This window comes from Pseudophryne corroboree, chromosome 10 (genome assembly GCF_028390025.1).
Source record: "Pseudophryne corroboree isolate aPseCor3 chromosome 10, aPseCor3.hap2, whole genome shotgun sequence".
In the NCBI taxonomy this organism is placed as follows: Eukaryota; Metazoa; Chordata; class Amphibia; order Anura; family Myobatrachidae; genus Pseudophryne; species Pseudophryne corroboree.
Genome location: NC_086453.1, coordinates 108,919,791 through 108,943,619, shown reverse-complemented (window position 1 = coordinate 108,943,619; position 23,829 = coordinate 108,919,791). Strand labels below are relative to the sequence as shown.

Genomic DNA, 23,829 nt, shown 5'->3' with positions numbered 1-23,829 from the left:
CACTATAGTTTTTTACACTGGTATGTCACGCTGTGCTTTCTGGCTCATTCTGGTGTTTTGGGGTGCCACACCCTGCACCTAGATATAGCGCTAGGGACCCCAAATATACAGAGAGGCCTTGATGCGGCTTTGGGGCTTAACCACACATTTGCGCAAATATGTGTAACGAAGATCTCTGAATTCTATTATCATGTGGGATTTATATCTGGTTACTGTTATCCATTCAGTGTGCTGGGGAAACAATTGCTTTGTTTCTATTAAGAAGCCAATCAGTAATCCACTGCAGGCAGAGAAGGAAACATTTGGATTCTACAGAAGGATATACTGAAAGGCTGATTTATACAGACCATAAGTATGTGAAATATTAGTAGTTATGCCAACTACACCATGTGCACTCTCTCATCTCTTGTTCGGTGCTGCACTTTGGGCCTATTTCAGACCTAATTGATGCTGTGCGTTTTTGCAGAGGGCTGCGATCATATAGCCACTGCCCATCGAGTGAAAACCCACCACGTGCAAGTGTGCGAATGCATGCGTACACCAAGCGATAACTTCGCCAGACAGCGGACATCTTCAAATCCGTTCGCAACTCTCTCACCATCGAATGATTTTTCCAGTCTGTGTGTAGCCCAGGACTTAATCCTACAGTGCGATACAAACAGGCTGATCGGGTCCGGAGCCGACGTCACACACCCTCCCTGAAAACGCTTGGGCAGGCCTGCGTCTTTCCTGACACTCCCAGAAAATGGCCAGTTACCACCCCCAAACGCCCTCTTCCTGTCAATCACCTTGTATCCGCCTAACGATCAAACTTTTCGCACGATTCTTTTGCAGTATGGCCTTGCGCGTGCGCACTGGAATTAATACGTATGCGCAGTCATTCCATAATTGTCCACTGTGCGATTTCACACAACAGCGATCAGGTCTGAATTAGGCCCCTTATTACAAGAAGCAGCGATCATTGCACAATTTAGGATTTGGACTATTCTGGTTTGTACATTTTTATGGAATTGTGTATGTGCCCTTATATAATGTCCTGCTCACAGCTGGATCTCCTAATTGTATATCTATCATCAAGTAAAGATTTGATTATAGGGAGTCATTCCGAGTTGTTCGCTCGCTAGCAGTTTTTAGAAGCCGTGCAAACGCTATGCCACCGCCCACTGGGAGTGTATTTTAGCTTAGCAGAAGTGCGAACGAAAGGATCGCAGAGCGGCGGCAACATTTTTTTGTGCACTTTTAGAGTAGCTCAATACCTACTCAGCGCTTGCGATCACTTCAGACTGTTCAGTTCCTGTTTTGATGTCACAAACACGCCCTGCGTTCGGCCAGCCACGCCTGCGTTTTTCCTGGCACACCTGCGTTTTTTCGATCACTCCCTGAAAACGGTCAGTTGCCACCCAGAAACGCCCACTTTCTGTCAATCACTCTGCGGTCAGCAGTGCGACTGAAAAGCTCCGCTAGACCCTGTGTGAAACTACATCGGCCGTTGTAAAAGTACTTTGCGCGTGCGCATTGCGCCATATACGCATAAGTGCCAATTTTTTGCCTGATCGCTGCGCAGTGACTGAAAGCAGCTAGCGATCAACTCGGAATGACCCCCATAGTTTGAAAGTTTATCTCTAAGTTTTTATGCTACAGCCCACCAACCCTGATTCACACTCCAACATTCTGCTGCATATCAGATAAATGCTTTTTTACAAAGTGTAATTACAATATGCACCAATAAAATAAACCAAGCATACAGTAAGCTGCATTTCATTAATAATAATACTAATAATAATCATCATAATAATAATCATCATCATTTACCTTGCAAGTCAGCGCCCTCGTCTACATATGAAATGAATTCTGGACTTGTTCCGCACACCTCAGCAAAAAGTGAATTGTTGTTACGCTCAATCTCTTCCTCTTCCGGTCCTGAAAGTTCTTTTGGGGTACTTAAACGATAGCACAAAAACACAGGAAAGAGTATAAAACAATTTGTAAACAGCAGCAGGAAACCTACAGCTTTTTACATGGAATAATACAACATAAAAGTCCTAGGGCCGGATGTAATGACGTCCGTGTTCGGCGGCCGCGCAGTATGGCGGCCAAACTCGGACATTTTTTTAAAGGGGCAATCACTTACAAGCATGGATTTGCCTTGCAAGTGATTGCCCCTTTAAAAAAACATCCAGAACGGCATTCCGCATGGCCGCCGAACTTGGAGTCATTACATCCAGCCCCCTAGTGCTAACACGTGACCTGTAGAGGTAATAACACATCATATTGGGGTATACGTGCTAGTGCAATAGTATACATCCCACATTGTCATTGGTATCAAATAAAGCTGAGTACACACTAAGCTATTTATTATATGTGGATCAGAACGTATAGTGTGTACACCTGATTGCGTGTGCATGGCGCTCGCATATCACATGTTTCATTCTGATGTGCTGAACGTTAGATGGGACGATGTAATGAATGGCGACATGCAGTTCTATGCATGCTATAAGAACACATTGTGCCGTCATACACCGGATTGTGCAGTGTGTACGGCAACACAATGCATCGTTACATTGCATGGCGCCGTCATTGGGACACTAATCATTCAAGAAAGTACCCAGTTTAAGAGATTAACAATTTATAAATTAAGAATGCAGAGCAACTATTAAAACATATATTTTACGGTTGCACTATGCTAGATTAGACTGCAAACTCTCATGAGCAGCGCCCACCCCTAACCTTTTACATCGGTATTTATCTTGCCTACATTGTATGTCACTATTTTACGTACGGCTATTTTTGCTTAATGTCCGGCTCTGTGAGCACTGTGGCATTTTACAAAACAATGTTATTAATAATAATATACTGTAGTGTACAGCATTGTCTGTCCTCTCCAATCTTCCTTTTAAGCTGGGTACACACTAGACGATAAATCGGATGATTTGTCGTTTTGAACTGAATCGAAAATGACAAATCTTCCACATCGTTCAGTGTGTACGCACTATCACGCTTCCGTGCGTCCTTCCTCACATCATCAGTGCAGGCAGATCTAACGATATCGATAACAATTTTGAGCAAATTGTGTACGCCCTACCAGACGTATATACCTGATACTGTATATATCGTTAATGACCAAATTACCAAACGACGCATGATACATCATTCGGTCGTTTGAAAAATTGTTCAGTGTGTACTAATACATGTATATATTTTTCTGGAGTTCAACAGAAATCAGGACAACCATTGTGTCGTTTACACATCGTCTAGTGTGGACCCAGCTTCAAGAATGTACTAGACTGCACATTTTGGTCTAGTCCTCTTTAGAAAGGAAGACAAACTTGATCTTTATTAAATATGTAGACTAGAAGTTTTAAAATGGAGTATTACTAATGCTTAGACCATTGGTTCTCAAACTGGGTGCCATGGCACCCTTGGGTGCCACAGGACACTTGCAGAGGTGCCCTGGATTCAGGGCTGGATTAAGCCTTGGGGGTGCCCGGGGCACTTAAGACAAGGGGGCCCCCGGTGGAAGGTGGGGGATGTATATTAGATTGTGCATACCTCCCAAAATGTCCCATTTCAGAAGGCAGAAAATGCTCTCTACCTGGACTTCCCTCTTAATATATGGTTGATGTCACCTGTGTTGAACTATTATTTAATTGATAAGAAAGGTGTTTCAACACAGGTATTTGCAATCATAAATTAAGAAGTAAGTCCAAGTAGAAAGCATTTTGTCCCTCCTGGAATGGGTCATGGTGGGAGGTATAGATTATGTATATTACATTTAAACCAATGGTGTAAATTAGCTTTAAACTAATAGTTTAATAATGCCTGGGTACTGTTTATAGCTCTACCTAATTGAAAGACAACTATTTTATAACATTTTCTTGTAGTGGAACAAAGACAACTTAAACAACCTTAAAATACACATAGAAAAATAAAATAATTTATCTTGTCACATGCAAGAATAGCATCAGCCTCTGTACTACTCACACACTGGGACAGGACTCAGGAGGACTCTCTGTGTGTGTCTCTACCTCTAGACCGAAATGGTTTAGTTGCATAACAGTTTACACAGGACTTACTTTAATACTAGTGGTGAGATACATACCAACTCACACCCCCAACCATGCCGCACACATGGCATTTAACATAACACACGCCAACAGGCATGAATTAATTGCAGCAACATGCTAAGATAACACAACTTGTTTAACTCTAATAACTAAACTGCAGGTAAAGTACGCACTGGGACGGGCGCCCAGCATCCTCTACGGACTAGGAGAAAAGGATTAACCGGTAGGTATCAAAATCCTGTTTTCTCATACGTCCTAGAGGATGCTGGGGACTACATCAAGACCATGGGGTTTATACCAAAGCTCCAGTACGGGCGGGAGAGTGCGGATGACCCTGCAGCACCGATTTACCAAACTTTAGGTCCTCATCGGCCAAGGTGTCAAACGTGTAGAACTTTGCAAATGTGTTTGACCCTGACCAAGTAGCTGCTCGGCACAGTTGTAATGCCGAGACCCCCTGGGCAGCCGCCCAGGATGAGCCCACCTTCCTAGTGGAGTGGGCCTTTACCGACGTCGGTAACGGCAATCCAGCCTTAGTATGCACTTGCTGAATCGTATTTCTGATCCAACGTGCAATAGTCTGCTTGGAAGCAGGAAACCCAATTTTGTTGTGAGCATACAGGACAAACAGGGCCTCTGTTTTCCGTATACGAGCCGCACTAGCCACATAGATTTTCAAAGCTCTAACCACATCTAGAGACTTTGATTCAGTGAATGTGTCAGTAACTACTGGCACCACAATAGGTTGGTTTATGTGGAACGATGAAACCACCTTAGGAAGAAAATGCTGTCGAGTTCTCAACTCTGCCCTATCTCCATGGAAGATCAGGTAAGGGCTCTTGTGAGACAAGGCCCCCAACTCAGACACCCGCCTTGCGGATGCCAAGGCTAAAAGCATCACCACTTTCCAACTGAGAAACTTCAACTCTATCTCTTGTAGAAGCTCAAACCAATCTGATTGAAGAAACTGCAACACCACGTTATGGTCCCATGGTGCCACTGGAGGCACGAATGGAGGCTGGATATGCAGAACCCCTTTCACGAAGGTCTGAACCTCTGGAAGAGAGGCCAATTGTTTTTGGAAGAACACTGACCAGGCTGAAATCTGGTCCTTGATTGATCCCAATCTGAGGCCTGCTTCCACACCAGCCTGTAGAAAATGGAGGAAACGTCCTAAGTGAAACTATTCCGTAGGAGCCTTCTTGGATTCACACCAAGACACATATTTTCTCCAAATACGGTGGTAATATTTCGACGTTACCCCTTTCCTGGCCTGAATAAGAGTGGGGATGACTTCCTTGGGAATACCCTTCCTGGCTAGGATCCGGCACTCAACAGCCATGCCGTCAAACGTAGCCGCGGTAAGTCTTGATACACGCACTGCCCCTGCTGCAGCAGGTCCTCGCGAAGAGGCCGAGGATCTTCTATGAGCAACTCCTGAAGATCCGGGTTCCAAGCCCTCCTTGGCCAGTCTGGGGCAATGAAGATTGCTCGAACCCTTGTTTTTCTTATGATCCTGAGTACCTTTGGGATCAGAGGAAGTGGAGGGAAGACATATACTTACGGGAAAACCCACTGGATCACTAGTGCATCCACTGCTACTGCTTGAGGGTCTCTCGACCTGGAACAGTATCTCTGAAGCTTCTTGTTGAGGCAAGATGCCATCATGTCTACTTGAGGAACTCCCCAAAGACTTGTCACCTCTGCGAAGACTTCTTGGTGGAGGCCCCACTCTCCTGGATGGAGATCGTGTCTGCTGAGGAAGTCTGCTTCCCAGTTGTCTACTCCTGGAATGAATATTGCCGGCAGAGCTTGTAGATGTTTTACTGCCCAGCGGAGGATTTTTGTCGCCTCTGCCATTGCCGCTCTGCTTTTCGTTCCGCCCTGCCTGTTTATGTACGTGACTGCTGTTACATTGCCTGCCTGGATCTGCACGGGACGGTCTTGAAGAAGATGTACTGCTTGTTGAAGGCCGTTGTAAATGGCTCTCAGCTCCAGCACGTTTATGTGAAGGCGGCAGGCTTCCTGGTGTGACCAACGTCCTTGGAAGTTTTCTCCCCGAGTGACAGCTCCCCAGCCTCGGAGACTTGCATCCGTGGTTACCAGGACCCAGTCCTGAATCCCGAATCTGCGTCCCTCTAGTAGGTGAGAGCTGTGTAACCAGCACAGGAGCGAAATCCTGTTTTTTAACGACAGGATTATCTTTCGGTGCATGTGCAGGTGTGACCCCGACCACTTGTCCAACAGGTCCCACTGGAATACTCTGGCATGGAACCTGCCAAACTGTATGGCCTCGTAGGCTGCCACCATCTTCCCCAACAACCGAATGCACTGATGGATCGACACACAGGATGGTTCCCAGTATCTGTTTTACCATTTTCTGTATTTCCACAGCCTTTTCTAATGGCAAAAATACTCTCTGAACTTCTGTGTCCAGAATCATCCCGAGGAATGACAACCTTGTCGTCGGTTCCAACTGTAACTTTGGATAATTTATGATCCACCCGTGTTGTTGGAGTATCGACAGAGAGAGTGAGATGTTTTGTAACAACTGCTCCCTGGATCTCGCCTTTATCAGGAGATTGTCCAGATAAGGAATTATATTGACTCCTTTCTGACAGAGGAGGACCATCATCTCCGCCATCACCTTGGTGAATACCCTCGGTGCTGTGGAGAGGCCAAAAGGTAACGTCTGGAATTGGTAATGGCAATCCTGAACCGCGAATCTCAGATACGCTTGGTGAGGAGGATAAATGGGAACATGCAGGTAAGCATCCTTTATGTCCACCGACACCAAGTAGTCCCCCTCCTCCAGACTGGAAATCACCGCCCGAAGTGATTCCATCTTGAACTTGAACTTTTTCAGGTAGCAATGCAGATCTTTTAGGTTTAGGATCGGTCTGACCGAGCCTTCCGGCTTCAGAACAACAAAGAGGCTTGAATAGAAACCCCGTCCTTTTTGTGACAACGGTACCAGGACTATGTTACTGCTTCTCTCTCTGGCGGAGAAACTGGCAAGGTCGATTTGAAAAATCGGCATGGGGGAACGTCTTGAAACTCCAGCTTGTATCCCTGGGATACTATTTGCAACACCCAGGGATCCAGGCCAGACAGAATCCAACCTTGGCTGAATAGTTTAAGACGTGACCCAACCCGAGCGGCCTCCAGCAAAGGAGTTCCAGCGTCATGCTGAGGATTTGGCAGGAGTAGGGGTAGACTTCTGCTCTTGGGAACCAGGAGCCGCTGCAGACTTCTTTCCCCTTCCCCTCCCTCTAACTGCAAAGAAGGGGGAACCTCTCGTCTTTCTGTATTTATTGGACCGAAAGGACTGCATGTGCGGGTGATAGGTCTTTTTTGCCGGTGCAGGCGCAAAGGGCAAAAATGTCGACTTACCTGCGGTAGCCATTGAGACTAACGCATCCAGGCCATCGCCAAATAAGGCCTCACCTTTATATGGGAGAGCCACCATGTTTCTTTTGGAATCCGCATCCGCGTTCCACTGGCGAATCCACAACGCCCGCCTAGCCGACACTGCCATGGTAGCGGTTTGTGAACTCAAGAGTCCAATATCCTTCATTGCTTCCAGCATGTAGGCGGCAGCGTCCTTGATATTCCCTAACTTAAGGAGTATCTCATCTTTATCAATTGTGTCAATTTCTGATGACACGCTTTCTGACCATTTTTCAATAGCGCGACTCACCCACGCGCAGGCAATAGTGGGCCTGAGCAGTGTACCATTGGCTACATAAATGGATTTCAATGTCGTTTTCATTTTACGGTCTGCCGGCTCTTTATGTGAAGCCGTGCCAGGTGCAGGGAGAATTACCTTCTTTGTCAACCAGGAAAGTGCACTGTCTAACACAGGGGGTGATTCCCATTTTATTCTGTCCTCAGCCGGGAAAGAGTAAGCTATCTGAATCCTTTTGGGAATACGAAATTTCTTATCAGGATTCACCCACATCCCTTCAAAGAAAGCATTTAGTTCGTGTGAAGGAGGGAACGTGACTTTGGATTTCTTTTCCTTATAAAAATAAGCCTTCTCCTGATGTACAGGAGTGGTTTTCCAACACGTCCCTTATAGCCACAATCATATATTGTATACTTTTCGCCAATTTATGATCTTATGTGACCCAGAGGGGCCGCCTGCATAAGGAATAACAGAATCCTGAAAACTTATATCTTCCACAGATTTTCTCCAGCATGGAGCCTTAGATTCAGACTTATCTAATCTTTGGTTAATCAGATGCATACTGTCATGTATCTCTTTCACCCATGCAGGCTCTTGGTGTGCTGTATTACAAGTCTGTCTTCCTAAAATGGCTTCCTCCGGGGAGGAACTCCCTGCCTCAGACATGCCTCACACGTGTACAGCACACTCACAGACACACTGGGACTTATTTGGGGACAGACCCACAGTAAAATCTGTCAGAGGAACACAGTATAGGAGCAGCCAGTTCACAATCCCAGCGCCCGTAATGAGTGTGAACACAGAATGCCCACAGCCAACTAGCGCTTTTATACAGTTAATCACACTATAAAATTGCACCACAACGCCCTGTGCCCCCCAAATATCACCCTGTACTTGTCAGAAGTGGAGGAGAGGACCAGCGTGTTCTCTGCAGCCTGAGGAGAGAGAGAAAATGGCGTTGAGCAGTGTGCTGGCTGCCTGAGGAAGAAGCTCCGCCCCCGCAATGGCGCGTCCTTACACTCCGTAATCACAGTAATATTTATACTGGCGGGGGTAGGGCTGTGCCAGCGGCACCTTATGCCCCCTTTTAGCCAGTTTTGAGGTATATTTTTGCTGCCCAAAGCGCCCCCACCGCGCCCTGCACCCTGCAGTGCCTGTGTGTGTGGGCAGCAATGGCGCGCTGCGCTCCCGCCAGCCGCGCCGGACCTCAGCCGTCACTTACTTGATAGAAGTTCATTCTTCTCATACTCACCTGTCTTCTGACTTCTGGCTCTGCGAGGGGGGTGACGGCGTGCTGTGGGAGTGAGCATCTAGGCGCAGCTAGCATTCAGTACCCTTCAGGAGCTAATGGTGTCCTGTCAGCCAGAAGCAGAGCCATGAAACTCTTTAGGAAGTTGGTTATGCTTCTGCCCCCTCAGTCCCACGAAGCATGGAGTCTGCTGCCAGCAGATCTCCCTGAAAATTAAAAACCTAACAAGTCTTTTCAGAGAAACTCAGTAGAGCTCCTCAGAGTGCATCCAGTCTGCCTGGGCACATTTCTAAAACTGAGGTCTGGAGGAGGGGAATAGGGGGAGGAGCCAGTTCACACCCATTGAAAAGTCTTAAGAGTGCCCATGGCTCCTGCGGAACCGCCTATACCCCATGGTCTTGATGTGGTCCCCAGCATCCTCTAGGACGTATGAGAAATTTACTTAATTCAATATTGCTTTCTAAATTTCTCAATAAGAAACTTTTGGCCTAGTGGTACAGCGTGATTCAAAGCAGTTTGGGAACCACTGGCCTAGACTATGCATAATATATTGGTCGTTGCAAGGGATCACCAGAATGTTCTTTGCATGGTAAAGAGCTGAAGGATGCAACTAAACAACTTGACTACAAGGAAGTATCGCAAATATGGGAATTCACCTAATACAGATGTCTGCTTAACAAACGCAAACTGTGTTTACATTTGTATAAAAGATAAATCTGTTTTTGGCAATGGCAAAAAAAAAAAAAGAATATTTTTTATCCTGGCTTGCAGTAAAATATAAAGTAAAGACAGGGTGTGTATGTGATCATAAAAACTAGAGCAACAGCATTCTCGAATTACCTGTTATGCGGGTGAATAAACAAAATATCAACACAATCCACTGAACTGTCTGTACATTTTATACAGTGGAAGATGAACATAGGGCCAGCTCCACTATTAAGAAGCTGCCTAGGATCTGGGGCTGCCACCAATAGGCAGATGAATTATAGCGGCACGGATCGTGCTGCTATAGTACTTCCTTGCCTCATTACCAAGACGAAGCAGGAAGATACAAGACGAGATCTATTAACATCTCATCTGTCAAAGCAGGGGAGTGAAAATTCCCCCCTTGTTGAATCCCTGCCAGTGCCCACAGCGCACCAGCCTAGAGCTGATTCGCTGTATCTCTCTTCCCGGCCAACCTCCAGTATCGCGAGATCTCCTGTGCAGCCCAGAGCCGCAGCCGCTGCAGCCATGGATAGAGCTGTCTCTGCTGCAGAGATGGGGAACAACTGCAGCTGTCGAAATCGATAGCTACAGGTGTTGTAACGATCAGTGCCAGTGACGGCTCATACATTGCCTGGCAAATCAGCCTGCTATCTTGTAAATATCAGCATCGATATAGACAGGGGCACATGGCGCAGAAGTCATGTACTGCACACCGGCACATTCACGAATGGGGAATAATGAGCGCTTACACCACTTCTCTCCCATAACGACTCATCATGCATCTCCCCCTGAGTCACAGTTATACTTAATTCAGGAGGCGGCTGTAGAACTTATAAGTCTCCGCCTCACTGAGGAGTTGAGAAGTGGGAATGTAGTGCCACAAATTACACTTTTAAAATGAATGAATTACCAGAAGTCACAGCAAACACTGAGTAAAGATATTAATTTGTCACCAATATTAGCCAAGGTAACTGAGAATAATCATTTTTGTTTTATATTAAAACTTTTTTTTTTATTAATCTCAAATACTGTACGCATATAAGTGCCTTACATTTATATACCCAGTATGTTACCAGTTACTTTCGCTTGGGTTGTGGTTAGCTATAAAAATTGTACACATATCTAAATACAGACTTTCCCTCAACAAAATCGTACAATAAGAAATCGTCTAACCTTGCCTCAAATGGTTCATGATTCAGCTTCAGTTCTGGAGTGGAGTTAATAATGTCATCGACGACAGATTGTATTTCTGGCTGAAGTGGTTCTGCAAAAATAAAGAATAATGAAAGAGCACATCAATGAATGCTACAGTCGTCAACTTCATAAACATAAAGAAATAGCATAAATGACAGTTAGTATGATATCAGTACTTTGAATCTTAACCTGAACCAAGTTTTAACCGTACACTCAACCAACACTTATCCAAGCATAAATCCAAGAGAAGCCTCCCTATTCCTCATATTGCATGCCCAAATTCTAAGGCTGCAATAATGCCTCTGACTACATAATGGGGTAGATATACTAAAGCGTCTAAAAATGAAAATCAGAGGTGTTGCCCTTAGCAACTAATAAGATTTGAACTATCCTCATGTCTATACACTGAATTGCCAAAAGTCATGGGATAGGTGCCTAGTAGGACAGTGATTGCAAAAACGCGCCATGGCGCTTTTTTTACCCGATTTTGAAGCCCTGGGACTCAAGTTTCTAAAGTGGGAGGGGACGCGCACCTCAACAGCCAATCCCTAGCGGTATTTGTATGATTGATTAATGCTGGCCCCGGCTGCATGGTATAAACACAGGAGGTGGAACCATTAACCTCCTCTTTGGCGCCTCTCCTGCAACACGCAAGTGCCGCGGCGGGTAAGTGAAGCGGGTAGTGGCTGGGCTAAGTTGCTCAATGCCGAGTGTCAGGGGAGTTGCATGGGCTGGGTCCGGGCATCACACAACTCCCTGGTAAAGTGTACGTGGCTATCTGCCGGGGAGTACATGTCTGTGTGACAGTGGGGTCGCGGCGTGCTGCAGGGGGAGATTACATAGCTGCGGCCGTGACACGTGTTAAAGAAGTGCAGGGACCCGTGAGGCGTCTCTGGGGTGAGGGCGGGTGGGGCAGTGGCCATTGCTGCTGTGGTGATTATTTTTCTGCGGTGACCGGCACTAGGGGTTCCCGCTGGGGGGGAAGGGGATAGGGGGTTGGGGATTGTGGCTGCCTGTAGCCTGTGAACGCCGCTGGGGGGGGGGGGGGGGAGGGGCTGGTGATTGTGGCTGTTCTGGCTGTGAACGCCACTGGGGTTCCCACTGGGGGGTTTGCTGCAGGGGGGAATGGGGAATGGATGGTCAGTACACCGGCTCCTATGGGGAACGGTCACTGTGGCTGTGACTCAGTACTAAATGCTGCTTGTTTACCAGTTCCGAGTGGGGCGGTTCAGTGTGGTGGCTGCTTAGTGCTACATGTGTTGGGCAGGTGCATGATGCTGACACGTGGTGTGGGCTGCCTGCAAACTCTGTTGCAGGGTGGGGTAGGGGGTCTGAGAATGCTGGGCATGTGACTGTGATTGGATAAGAGGAGTGTTGGTCTCAGCACAGCCACTGGGGTGCGATCAATGTTTATGTACTGTGCAGCCTGAAATCTATGTGAGACTACTAGCCTCAACCTGGCCGCATAAACTTCTGCAAGATTCGCTGTGCAGTCTCAGCCTGCAGCATTGCACCGCGGGTCCTCCTAGCTAGCAGCAGGATAATTATTTGGGTTTCAAAATGACATTAACTGATGTATTATTTTATTATTTTTTATTGTATTTTATTGTACCCCCCCCCACAACCTCACCTCAATCTCACTATCCATTGATGGCACGACTATCTCCTCTAGCCCCCAAGTATGCTGTCTTGGAGTAATCCTTGACTCCTCCCTCTCCTTCTAACCACACATTCAGCACCTCTCACAAGCCTGTCATTTTCATCTCAAAATAAGATTTTACTTACCGATAAATCTATTTCTCGTAGTCCGTAGTGGATGCTGGGGACTCCGTCAGGACCATGGGGATTAGCGGCTCCGCAGGAGACAGGGCACAAAACTAAAGCTTTAGGATCAGGTGGTGTGTACTGGCTCCTCCCCCTATGACCCTCCTCCAAGCCTCAGTTAGGATACTGTGCCCGGACGAGCGTACACAATAAGGAAGGATATTGAATCCCGGGTAAGACTCATACCAGCCACACCAATCACACCGTATAACTTGTGATCTGAACCCAGTTAACAGTATGACAAACGTAGGAGCCTCTGAACAGACGGCTCACAACAATAACAACCCGATTTTTTTTTTTTTTTTTTTTGTAACAACAACTATGTACAAGTATTGCAGACAATCCGCACTTGGGATGGGCGCCCAGCATCCACTACGGACTACGAGAAATAGATTTATCGGTAAGTAAAATCTTATTTTCTCTGACGTCCTAAGTGGATGCAGGGGACTCCGTCAGGACCATGGGGATTATACCAAAGCTCCCAAACGGGCGGGAGAGTGCGGATGACTCTGCAGCACCGAGTGAGAGAACTCCAGGTCCTCCTCAGCTAGGGTGTGCCCCTGACCAAGTAGCAGCTCGGCAAAGTTGTAAAGCCGAGACCCCTCGGGCAGTCGCCCAAGATGAGCCCACCTTCCTTGTGGAATGGGCATTTATATATTTTGGCTGTGGCAGTCCTGCCACAGAATGTGCAAGCTGAATTGTACTACACATTCAACTAGCAATCGTCTGCTTAGAAGCAAGAGCACCCAGTTTTTTGGGTGCATACAGGATAACAGCAAGTCAGTTTTCCTGACTCCAGCCGTCCTGGAAATCTATATTTTCAGGGCCCTGACAACATCTAGCAACTTGGAGTCCTCCAAGTCTCTAGTAGCCGCAGGTACCACAATAAGCTGGTTCAGATGAAACGCTGACACCAACTTAGGGAGAAACTGGGGACGAGTCCGCAGCTCTGCCCTGTCCGAATGGACAATCAGATATGGGCTTTTGTGAGACAAAGCCGCCAATTCTGACACTCGCCTGGCCGAGGCCAGGGCCAACATCATGGTCACTTTCCATGTGAGATATTTCAAATCCACAGATTTGAGCGTTTTAAACCAACGTGATTTGAGGAATCCCAGGACTACGTTGAGATCCCACAGTGCCACTGGAGGCACAAAAGGGGGTTGTATATGCAGTACTCCCTTGTCAAATTTCTGGACTTCAGGAACTGAAGCCAATTCTTTCTGGAAGAAAATCGACAGGGCCGAAATTTGAACCTTAATGGACCCCAATTTGAGGCCCATAGACACTCCTGTTTGCAGGAAATGCAGGAATCGACCGAGTTGAAATTTCTTCGTGGGGCCTTCCTGGCCTCACACCACGCAACATATTTTCGCCACATGTGGTGATAATGTTGTGCGGTCACCTCCTTCCTGGCTTTGACCAGGGTAGGAATGACCTCTTCCGGAATGCCTTTTTCCCTTAGGAGCCGGCGTTCAATCGCCATGCCGTCAAACGCAGCCGCGGTAAGTCTTGGAACAGACATGGTACTTGCTGAAACAAGTCCCTTCTTATCGGCAGAGGCCCTGAGTCCTCTGTGAGCATCTCTTGAAGTTCCGGGTACCAAGTCCTTCTTGGCCCATCCGGAGCCACGAGTATAGTTCTTACTCCTCTACGTCTTATAATTCTCAGTACCTTTGGTATGAGAAGCAGAGGAGGGAACACATACACCGACTGGTACACCCCTGGTGTTACCAGAACGTCCACAGCTATTGCCTGAGGGTCTCTTGACCTGGCGCAATACCTGTCCAGTTTTTTGTTCAGGCGGGACGCCATCATGTCCACCTTTTGGTCTTTCCCAACGGTGCACAATCATGTGGAAAAAACTTCTCGATGAAGTCCCCACTCTCCCGGGTGGAGGTCGTGCTGAGGAAGTCTGCTTCCCAGTTGTCCACTCCCGGAATGAAAACTGCTGACAGTGCTATCACATGATTTTCCGCCCAGCGAAGAATCCTTGCAGTTTCTGCCATTGTCCTCCTGCTTCTTGTGCCGCCCTGTCTGTTTACGTGGGCGACTGCCGTGATGTTGTCCCACTGGATCAATACCGGCTGACCTTGAAGCAGAGGTCTTGCTAAGCTTAGAGCATTGTAAATTGCTCTTAGCTCCAGTATATTTATGCGGAGAGAAGTCCCCAGACTTGATCACACTCCCTGGAAATTTTTTTCCCTGTGTGACTGCTCCCCAGCCTTTCAAGCTGGAATCCGTGGTCACCAGGACCCAGTCCTGAATGCATAACTGTGGCCCTTTAGTAGATGAGCACTCTGCAGCCACCACAGAAGAGACACCCTTGTCCTTGGAGACAGGGTTATCCGCTGATGCATCTGAAGATGCGATCCGGACCATTTGTCCAGCAGATCCCACTGAAAAGTTCTTGCGTGAAATCTGCCGAATGGAATCGCTTCGTAAGAAGCCACCATTTTTCCCAGGACCCTTGTGCAATGATGCACTGACACTTTTCCTGGTTTTTGGAGGTTCCTGACTAGCTCGGATAACTCCCTGGCTTTCTCCTCCGGGAGAAACACCTTTTTCTGGACTGTGTCCAGAATCATCCCTAGGGACAGCAGACGTGTCGTCGGAGACAGCTGCGATTTTGGAATATTTAGAATCCACCCGTGCTGTCGTAGAACTACTTGAGATAGTGCTACTCAGACCTCCAACTGTTCTCTGGACCTTGCCCTTATCAGGAGATCGTCCAAGTAATGGATAATTAAGACGCCTTTTCTTTGAAGAAGAATCATCATTTCGGCCATTACCTTGGTAAAGACCCGGGGTGCCGTGGACAATCCAAACGGCAGCGTCTGAAACTGATAGTGACAGTTTTGTACCACGAACCTGAGGTACCCTTTGTGAGAAGGGCAAATTTGGACATGGAGGTAAGCATCCTTGATGTCCAGGGACACCATATAGTCCCCTTCTTCCTGGTTCGCTATCACTGCTCTGAGTGACTCCATTTAGAATAGGTCTCACCGAGCCGTCTGGCTTCAGTACCACAATATAGTGTGGAATAATACCCCTTTACTTGTTGTAGGAGGGGTACTTTGATTATCACCTGCTGGGAATACAGCTTGTGAATTGTTTCCAATACTGCCTCCCTGTCGGAGGTAGACGTTGGTAAAGCAAACTTCAGGAACTTGCGAGGGGGAGACGTCTCGAATTTCCAATCTGTACCCCTGGGATACTACTTGTAGGATCCAGGAGTCCACTTGCGAGTGAGCCCACTGCGTGCTGAAACTCTTGAGACGACCCCCCACCGCACCTGTTTGTACGGTCCCAGCGTCATGCTGAGGACTTGGCAGAAGCGGTGGAAGGCTTCTGTTCCTGGGAATGGGCTGCCTGCTGCAGTCTTCTTCCCTTACCTCTATCCCTGGGCAGATATTATGGGGACAAAAGGACTGAGGCTGAAAAGACTATGTCTTTTTCTGCTGAGATGTGACTTGGGGTAAAAAAGGTGGATTTTCTAGCTGTTGCCGTGGCCACCAGGTCCGATGGACCGACCCCAAATAACTCCTCCCCTTTATACGGCAATACTTCCATGTGCCGTTTGGAATCTGCATCACCTGACCACTGTCGTGTCCATAAACATCGTCTGGCAGATATGGACATCGCACTTACTCTTGATGCCAGAGTTTCGCATATATAGAAATGCATCTTTTAAATGCTCTATAGTCAATAAAATACTGTCCCTGTCAAGGGTATCAATATTTCCAGTCAGGGAATCCGACCAAGCCACCCCAGCGCTGCCCATCCAGGCTGAGGCGATCGCTGGTCGCAGTATAACACCAGTATGTGTGTATATACTTTTTAGGATATTTTCCAACCTCCTATCAGTTGGCTCCTTGAGGGCGTCCGTATCTGGAGACGGTAACGCCACTTGTTTTTATAAGCGTGTGAGCGCCTTATCCACCCTAAGGTGTGATTCCCAACGCGCCATAACTTCTGGCGGGAAAGGGTATACCGCCAATAATTTTCTATCGGGGGAAACCCACGCATCATCACACACTTCATTTAATTTATCTGATTCAGGAAAAACCACATGTAGTTTTTTCACACTCCACATAATACCCTTTTTTGTGGTACTTGTAGTATCAGAAATATGTAACATCTCCTTCATTGCCCTTAACAAGTAACGTGTGGCCCTAAAGGAAAATACGTTTGTTTCTTCACCGTCGACACTGGAGTCAGTGTCCGTGTCTGTGTCGACCGACTGAGGTAAAAAGGACGTTTTAACGCCCCTGACGGTGTTTTAGACGCCTGGACAGGTACTAATTGGTTTGCCGGCCGTCTCATGTCGTCAACCGACCTTGCAGCGTGTTGACATTATCACGTAATTCCTTAAATAAGCCATCCATTCCGGTGTCGACTCCCTAGAGAGTGACATCACCATTACCGGCAATTGCTCCGCCTCCTCACCAACATCGTCCTCATACATGTCGACACACAAGTACCGACACACAGCACACACACAGGGAATGCTCTGATAGAGGACAGGACCCCACTAGCCCTTTGGGGAGACAGAGGGAGAGTTTGCCAGCACACACCAAAAACGCTATATTATACAGGGACAACCTTTATATAAGTGTTTTTCCCTTATAGCATTTTAATATATATATACCGGTACATATCGCCAAATAAGTGCCCCCCCTCTCTGTTTTAACCCTGTTTCTGTAGTGCAGTGCAGGGGAGAGCCTGGGAGCCTTCCCACCAGCATTTCTGTGAGGGAAAATGGCGCTGTGTGCTGAGGAGAATAGGCCCCGCCCCCTTTTCGGCGGGCTTCTTCTCCCGTTTTTCTGAGACCTGGCAGGGGTTAAATACATCCATATAGCCTCCAGGGGCTATATGTGATGTATTTTTAGCCAGAATAAGGTATTATACATTGCTGCCCAGGGCGCCGCCAGCAACGCCCTGCACCCTCCGTGACCGTTGGTGTGAAGTGTGTGACAACAATGGCGCACAGCTGCAGTGCTGTGCGCTACCTTCATGAAGACTGAAAAGCCTTCTGCCGCCGGTTTCTGGACCTTCAATCTTCAGCATCTGCAAGGGGGGTCGGCGGCGCGGCTCCGGGACGAACCCCAGGGTGAGACCTGTGTTCCGACTCCCTCTGGAGCTAATGGTGTCCAGTAGCCTAAGAAGCCAATCCATCCTGCACGCAGGTGAGTTGAACTTCTCTCCCCTAAGTCCCTCGATGCAGTGAGCCTGTTGCCAGCAGGACTCACTGAAAATAAGAAACATAAAAACTTTTTCTAAGCAGCTCCTTAAGAGAGCCACCTAGATTGCACCCTGCTCGGACGGGCACAAAAACCTAACTGAGGCTTGGAGGAGGGTCATAGGGGGAGGAGCCAGTACACACCACCTGATCCTAAAGCTTTAGTTTTGTGCCCTGTCTCCTGCGGAGCCGCTAATCCCCATGGTCCTGACGGAGTCCCCAGCATCCACTTAGGACGTCAGAGAAAAACATTTCCAGGATCTCACCCAGGATGCCACTAAGATCATTATTCACTCACTGATTATTTCCAGACTGGACTACTGTAATTACCTCTCTCCCCTCCAATCTATCCTCAATGCTGCAGCCCGGCTCATCTTACTCACCAAACGTACTAGATCCACCTCCCCTCTCCTACAAGCCCTTCACTGGCTTCCCTTCCCTTTCAGAATTCAATTCAAACTTCTCACACTCACTTACAAAGCATTCACCCACTCCTCTCCCATTTACATCTCTGACCTTATCTCCCTTTACTCTCCCACCCGTCCTCTTCGCTCTGCTAATGCACGCCGACTCTCCTGTCTTCTGATTACTTCCTCCCACTCCTATCTCCAAGATTTTTCACGTGCTGCTCCCTTTCTCTGGAATTCTTTACCTCTCCCCCTCAGACTCTCCACCTCTCTACAGAACTTCAAACCGGCTCTTAAGACCCACTTCTTTACCAAACCCAGCCAAATCTCATCCTAACCCTCTGTTCCACGCTCTCTATGTACCCCATCTGTGTCACACCTGTCTGTCTGCCCCTCCCCTTAGAATGTAAGCTCTCACGAGCAGGGCCCTCTTCCCTCATGTGCTTATCCTTTTTGTACTTTAATAATCCTCAACTGCCCAAATCCTGCAGATTTTTGGCCACCTTGAAACTTATCTCTGTCGTCTACTGGTGTAGTTATGCTTAGTTACCCTGTACTTGTCCTATATTGTCAACTGTAAGTCACTGTTTTCCTGTTTTGATAATGTGCATATGTACACTGTAATTGGGCGCTGCGGAACCCTTGTGGCGCCATATAAATAAAGGATAATAATAATAATTGTATTGAAATTTGCTTTACCCGGTGCAATGTGTATAATGTGCTCTGCCTGGTGCAATGTGTATAATGTGCTCTGCCTGGTGCATTGTGTATAATGTGCTTTACCTGGTGCAATGTGTATAATGTGCTTCACCTGGTGCAATGTGTATAATGTGCTTTACCTGGTGCAATGTGTATAATGTGCTCTGCCTGGTGCAATGTGTATAATGTGCTCTGCCTGGTGCATTGTGTATAATGTGCTTTACCTGGTGCAATGTGTATAATGTGCTTTACCTGGTGCAATGTGTATAACGTGCTTTACCTGGTGCAATGTATATAATGTGCTCTGCCTGGTGCAATGTGTATAATGTGCTCTGCCTGGCGCAAAGTGTATATCGTGCTCAATCTGGCACAATATGTATAACGTACTCTACCTGGAGCAGTGTGTATAGGAGGTTCTACCTGGTGCAGTGTGTATAGGAGGTTCTACTTGGTGCAGTGTGTATAGGAGGTTCTATCTGGCGCAGTGTGTATAAGCTGCACTACTGTGTGGTGTAATGTGAATTGGCACCATTATGTGGCCATGCCCCTTGCCCACAGATCCAGATAACCATAAGTACATGTTCTTCATCTAATTCACTCATAAAAAAAACTGACAATTTCTAAACGGTTTTTGGAAAACAAAATGGTCAGTTAAGTGGTTACGGATATCTATTCTTGAGCCCAAATTGACTAAGGTACTAATTAAAGTCACCTGTACTCAAGCATGGATACACTTAAACCTGAACTGTAGTGGCGGGGTTTGGGAACCTCTTCGCTAGTCCCATCTCCATACTATAAAGTGAATGACGATCCACACCCATAGCCAGAGTATAACTGATAAGGGATATATTTATTGAAGCAGTCGAAGCATTTGTAAGTGTAAGGGGAGGCAGAGATGCGCCATCTTTCCGTAGTTCTTATTCGGTTCTTTTCATTAGAAAGCAATGTACCGCCACTGCCAAGGCTGCGCCATTGTGGCGACGTTTGAACGGCACCCTACATCACCCCGATATTGGTTAGTTTACCTTGCAGCCCTGTAGAAGTGCACAATGTAAGACTACCATATGTACGGGATTTGTGTGCACTGCACATCACCAATACGTCATGCCGGAATGCGCAATCTTACCTTGCCACAAATTAAATTGCTCCCCTACCCATCAATTCTAGTCCAATGTTTTGCTTTTTGTACCTGGGTATTTTTCTACAAGTCCATCTTTTGATTGCAGTTCATCTCCAAGTGGAAAGAAATTACTTTGTGGGAGCTCACTCGGAAGTCCGTTCGTGCAAGCCTGAGAGTTGGCCTTCATACTATCCAGTTTACTGTCCCCTTTAGGCAAAACCTAAGGAAAACATGACAACCGTCACTATCAAAATGATACCAGCCATTAGAAGACACACCAGAGATTAGAGCACTCCTGTCCAATATTTTCACAGAAAATTAGGACAAGTTTATAATAGGAATAAAGTTTCCCTACTATAAAATATAAAGATATTAGAAGCCACAAAGATGTTCCATGTGAAAGCAAATGACAAAGGCGCCTTTATATACGTCATGGAAGTTTATGACGACTTGAATATCCTTTCTAATGTGTGTTTAGCCAGGGTAAGCATGTCATACTACATACAGTACTATAGACTATTTTATTCCATTTCCCTGTTATTAAACTAAAGTCCTACAGCTAAATCTTGCACAATGTCACCAGATAGCCATGCTGGATCAGGAACAAGTGCATATTATAGTGTATTAAATCTTACCAAAAATTGTATCCTGTGTCATGCATTATCAAACATAGGGGGACATGTACTAAGCAGTGATAAAACTGGAGGAGTGAGCCTGTGTAGAAGTTGCCCACGGCTACCAATCAGCTGCTCTGTATACTTTTATAGTATGCAAATTATAATAGGATTTTAATACCTACCGGTAAATCCTTTTCTCCTAGTACGTAGAGGATGCTGGGGACTCCAAAAGGACCATGGGGTATAGACGGGATCCGCAGGAGCTTGGGCACACTAAAAAGACTTTGACTGGGTGTGAACTGGCTCCTCCCTCTATGCCCCTCCCCCAGACCTCAGTTATAGGAACTGTGCCCAGGAGAGACGGCCATTTCGAGGAAAGGATTTTGTTAAACTAAGGGCGAGAAACATACCAGCCCACACCACAAACATACCGTACAACTGGAGTAGCATGAAACCAGATAACAGTATGAACTAACCACAGCAACAAGCTGAACATAACTGATACACAAACCACGTGTAACCAAAAATAACCAGTATCAATTCAACTGCAAGGAACAGTCCACACTGGGATGGGCGCCCAGCATCCTCTACGGACTAGGAGAAAAGGATTTACCGGTAGGTATTAAAATCCTATTTTCTCTTACGTCCTAGAGGATGCTGGGGACTCCAAAAGGACCATGGGGTCTATACCAAAGCTCCAGAACGGGCGGGAGAGTGCGGACGACTCTGCAGCACCGATTGAGCAAACATCAGGTCCTCATCAGCCAGGGTATCAAACTTGTAGAATTTAGCAAAAGTGTTTGAACCCGACCACGTAGCTGCCCGGCAAAGTTGAGGTGCCGAGACCCCTCGGGCAGCCGCCCAAGATGAGCCCACCTTCCTGGTAGAATGGGCCTTTACTGACTTCGACAACGGTAGCCCAGCCGAAGTATGAGCTTGCTGAATCATATTACAAATCCAGCGTGCAATAGTTTGCTTAGAAGCAGGATTTCCAATCTTGTTGGCAGCATACAGGACAAACAGAGCCTCTGTCTTCCTAGTAAGAGCCGTTCTGGCGACATAAATTTTCAAAGCTCTTACAACATCAAGAGACTTTGGGACCGCCACAGCATCCGTAGCCACAGGCACCACAATAGGTTGGTTTATGTGAAACGAAGAGACCACCTTCGGCAGAAATTGTTGACGAGTCCTCAATTCCGCCCTATCCGAATGAAAGATCAAATATGGGCTCTTGTGAGACAAGGCCGCCAACTCGGACACTCGTCTGGCAGACGCCAGGGCCAAAAGCATGACCACTTTCCAAGTGAGAAACTTTAACTCAACCTTACGCAAAGGCTCAAACCAGTGAGATATAAGAAACTGCAACACCACTTCAAGATCCCACGGCACCACTGGTGGCACAAATGGAGGATGGATATGCAGCACTCCCTTCACGAAAGTCTGAACCTCAGGAAGGACGGCCAATTCCTTTTGAAAGAAAATACATAAGGCCGAAATCTGCACTTTGATGGAACCCAACTTCAGGCCTGCATCCACGCCTGCCTGCAAAAAATGGAGGAAACGACCCAAGTGAAACTCCTCCGCAGGAGCTGCTTTGGTTTCACACCACGACACATATTTTCTCCAAATACGGTGATAATGTTTTGCCGTGACCTCCTTCCTAGCCTTAAGGAGAGTGGGGATGACCTCCCCGGGAATACCCTTCCGAGCTAAAATCTGGCGTTCAACTTCCACGCCGTCAAACGCAGCCACGGTAAGTCCGGAAATAGGCAGGGCCCCTGCAGTAACAGGTCTTCTCTTAGAAGAAGCGGCCAGGGATCTTCCACTAGTAATTCCTGAAGATCCAGGTACCAGGCCCTCCGTGGCCAATCTGGAGCGACGAGTATTGCCTGAACCCTTGTTCACCTTATGATCCTCAACACCTTTGGAATGAGAGGAAGTGGAGGGAAAACATACACCGACTGAAACACCGACGGAGTTACCAGGGCGTCAACCGCACAGGCTTGGGGGTCCCTTGACCTGGAACAATACTTCGGAAGTTTCTTGTTGAGGTGAGACGCCATCATGTCTATCAGAGGAGTTCCCCAACGCCTTGTCACTTCTGCAAATACCTCTTGATGAAGAGCCTACTCTCCTGGATGGAGATCGTGTCTGCTGTGAAAATCTGCTTCCCAGTTGTCCACGCCCGGGAGGAAGACTGCTGACAGAGCGCTCACGTGCTGTTCCGCCCAGCGAAGAATTCTTGTGGCCTCCGCCATTGCCGCCCTGCTCCTTGTTCCGCCTTGGCGATTTACGTATGCCACCGCTGTTATGTTGTCCGACTGGATCAGGACAGGGAGACCCTGAAGAAAGCTCTTCGCTTGCAGGAGGCCGTTGTAAATGGCTCTTAACTCGAGAACATTTATGTGGAGAGAAGATTCCTGGCTTGACCATTTTCCCTGGAAACTTCTTCCCTGCGCGACTGCGCCCCAGCCTCCGAGACTTGCATCTGTGGTGAGCAGGACCCAGTCCTGGATTCCGAAACGGCGTGCCTCTAGAAGGTGAGAGCCTTGCAGCCACCACAGGAGAGAGATCCTGGCCCTGGAAGATAGACTTATTTTCCAGTGCATGTGTATGTGAGACCCGGACCATTTGTCCAGCAGGTCCCACTGAAACACCCTGGCATGAAACCTGCCAAACGGAATGGCCTCGTAAGCCGCCACCATCTTCCCTAGCACTCGAGTGCATTGATGAATCGACACACTTGTTGGTCTCAAAAGCTCCTTGACCATGGTCTGTATTTCTAGAGCTTTGTCTTCCGGAAGAAACACTCTCTGAAGCTCCGTGTCTAGGATCATGCCTAGGAAGGGCAGCCGAGTTGTCGGAATCAACTGAGACTTTGGCAAATTTAAAATCCAACCGTGATGTTGCAGAACCGTCAGGGAGAGTTCCACATTCTTTAACAATTGTTCCTTTGACCTCGCCTTTATCAGGAGATCGTCCAAGTACGGGATAATTGTGACACCTCGCTTGCGAAG

At 47.3% G+C, this 23,829-nt stretch overlaps 1 protein-coding gene across 1 annotated transcript in view; it reads right to left on the bottom strand.

Annotated features, from left to right (window-relative positions):
• The window catches only part of LOC134966174 (C-Jun-amino-terminal kinase-interacting protein 4-like), a 238,478-nt gene that overhangs the window by 118,262 nt on the left and 96,387 nt on the right, over window positions 1-23,829 (bottom strand). Inside the window, exons 6-8 of the mRNA XM_063942721.1 lie at window positions 20,265-20,415; window positions 10,883-10,973; window positions 1,813-1,940 (exon numbers count right to left, since the gene is read on the bottom strand). Of these exons, the coding sequence (XP_063798791.1) occupies window positions 1,813-1,940; window positions 10,883-10,973; window positions 20,265-20,415 (370 nt within the window). The remainder of the gene's footprint in view (window positions 1-1,812; window positions 1,941-10,882; window positions 10,974-20,264; window positions 20,416-23,829) is intronic.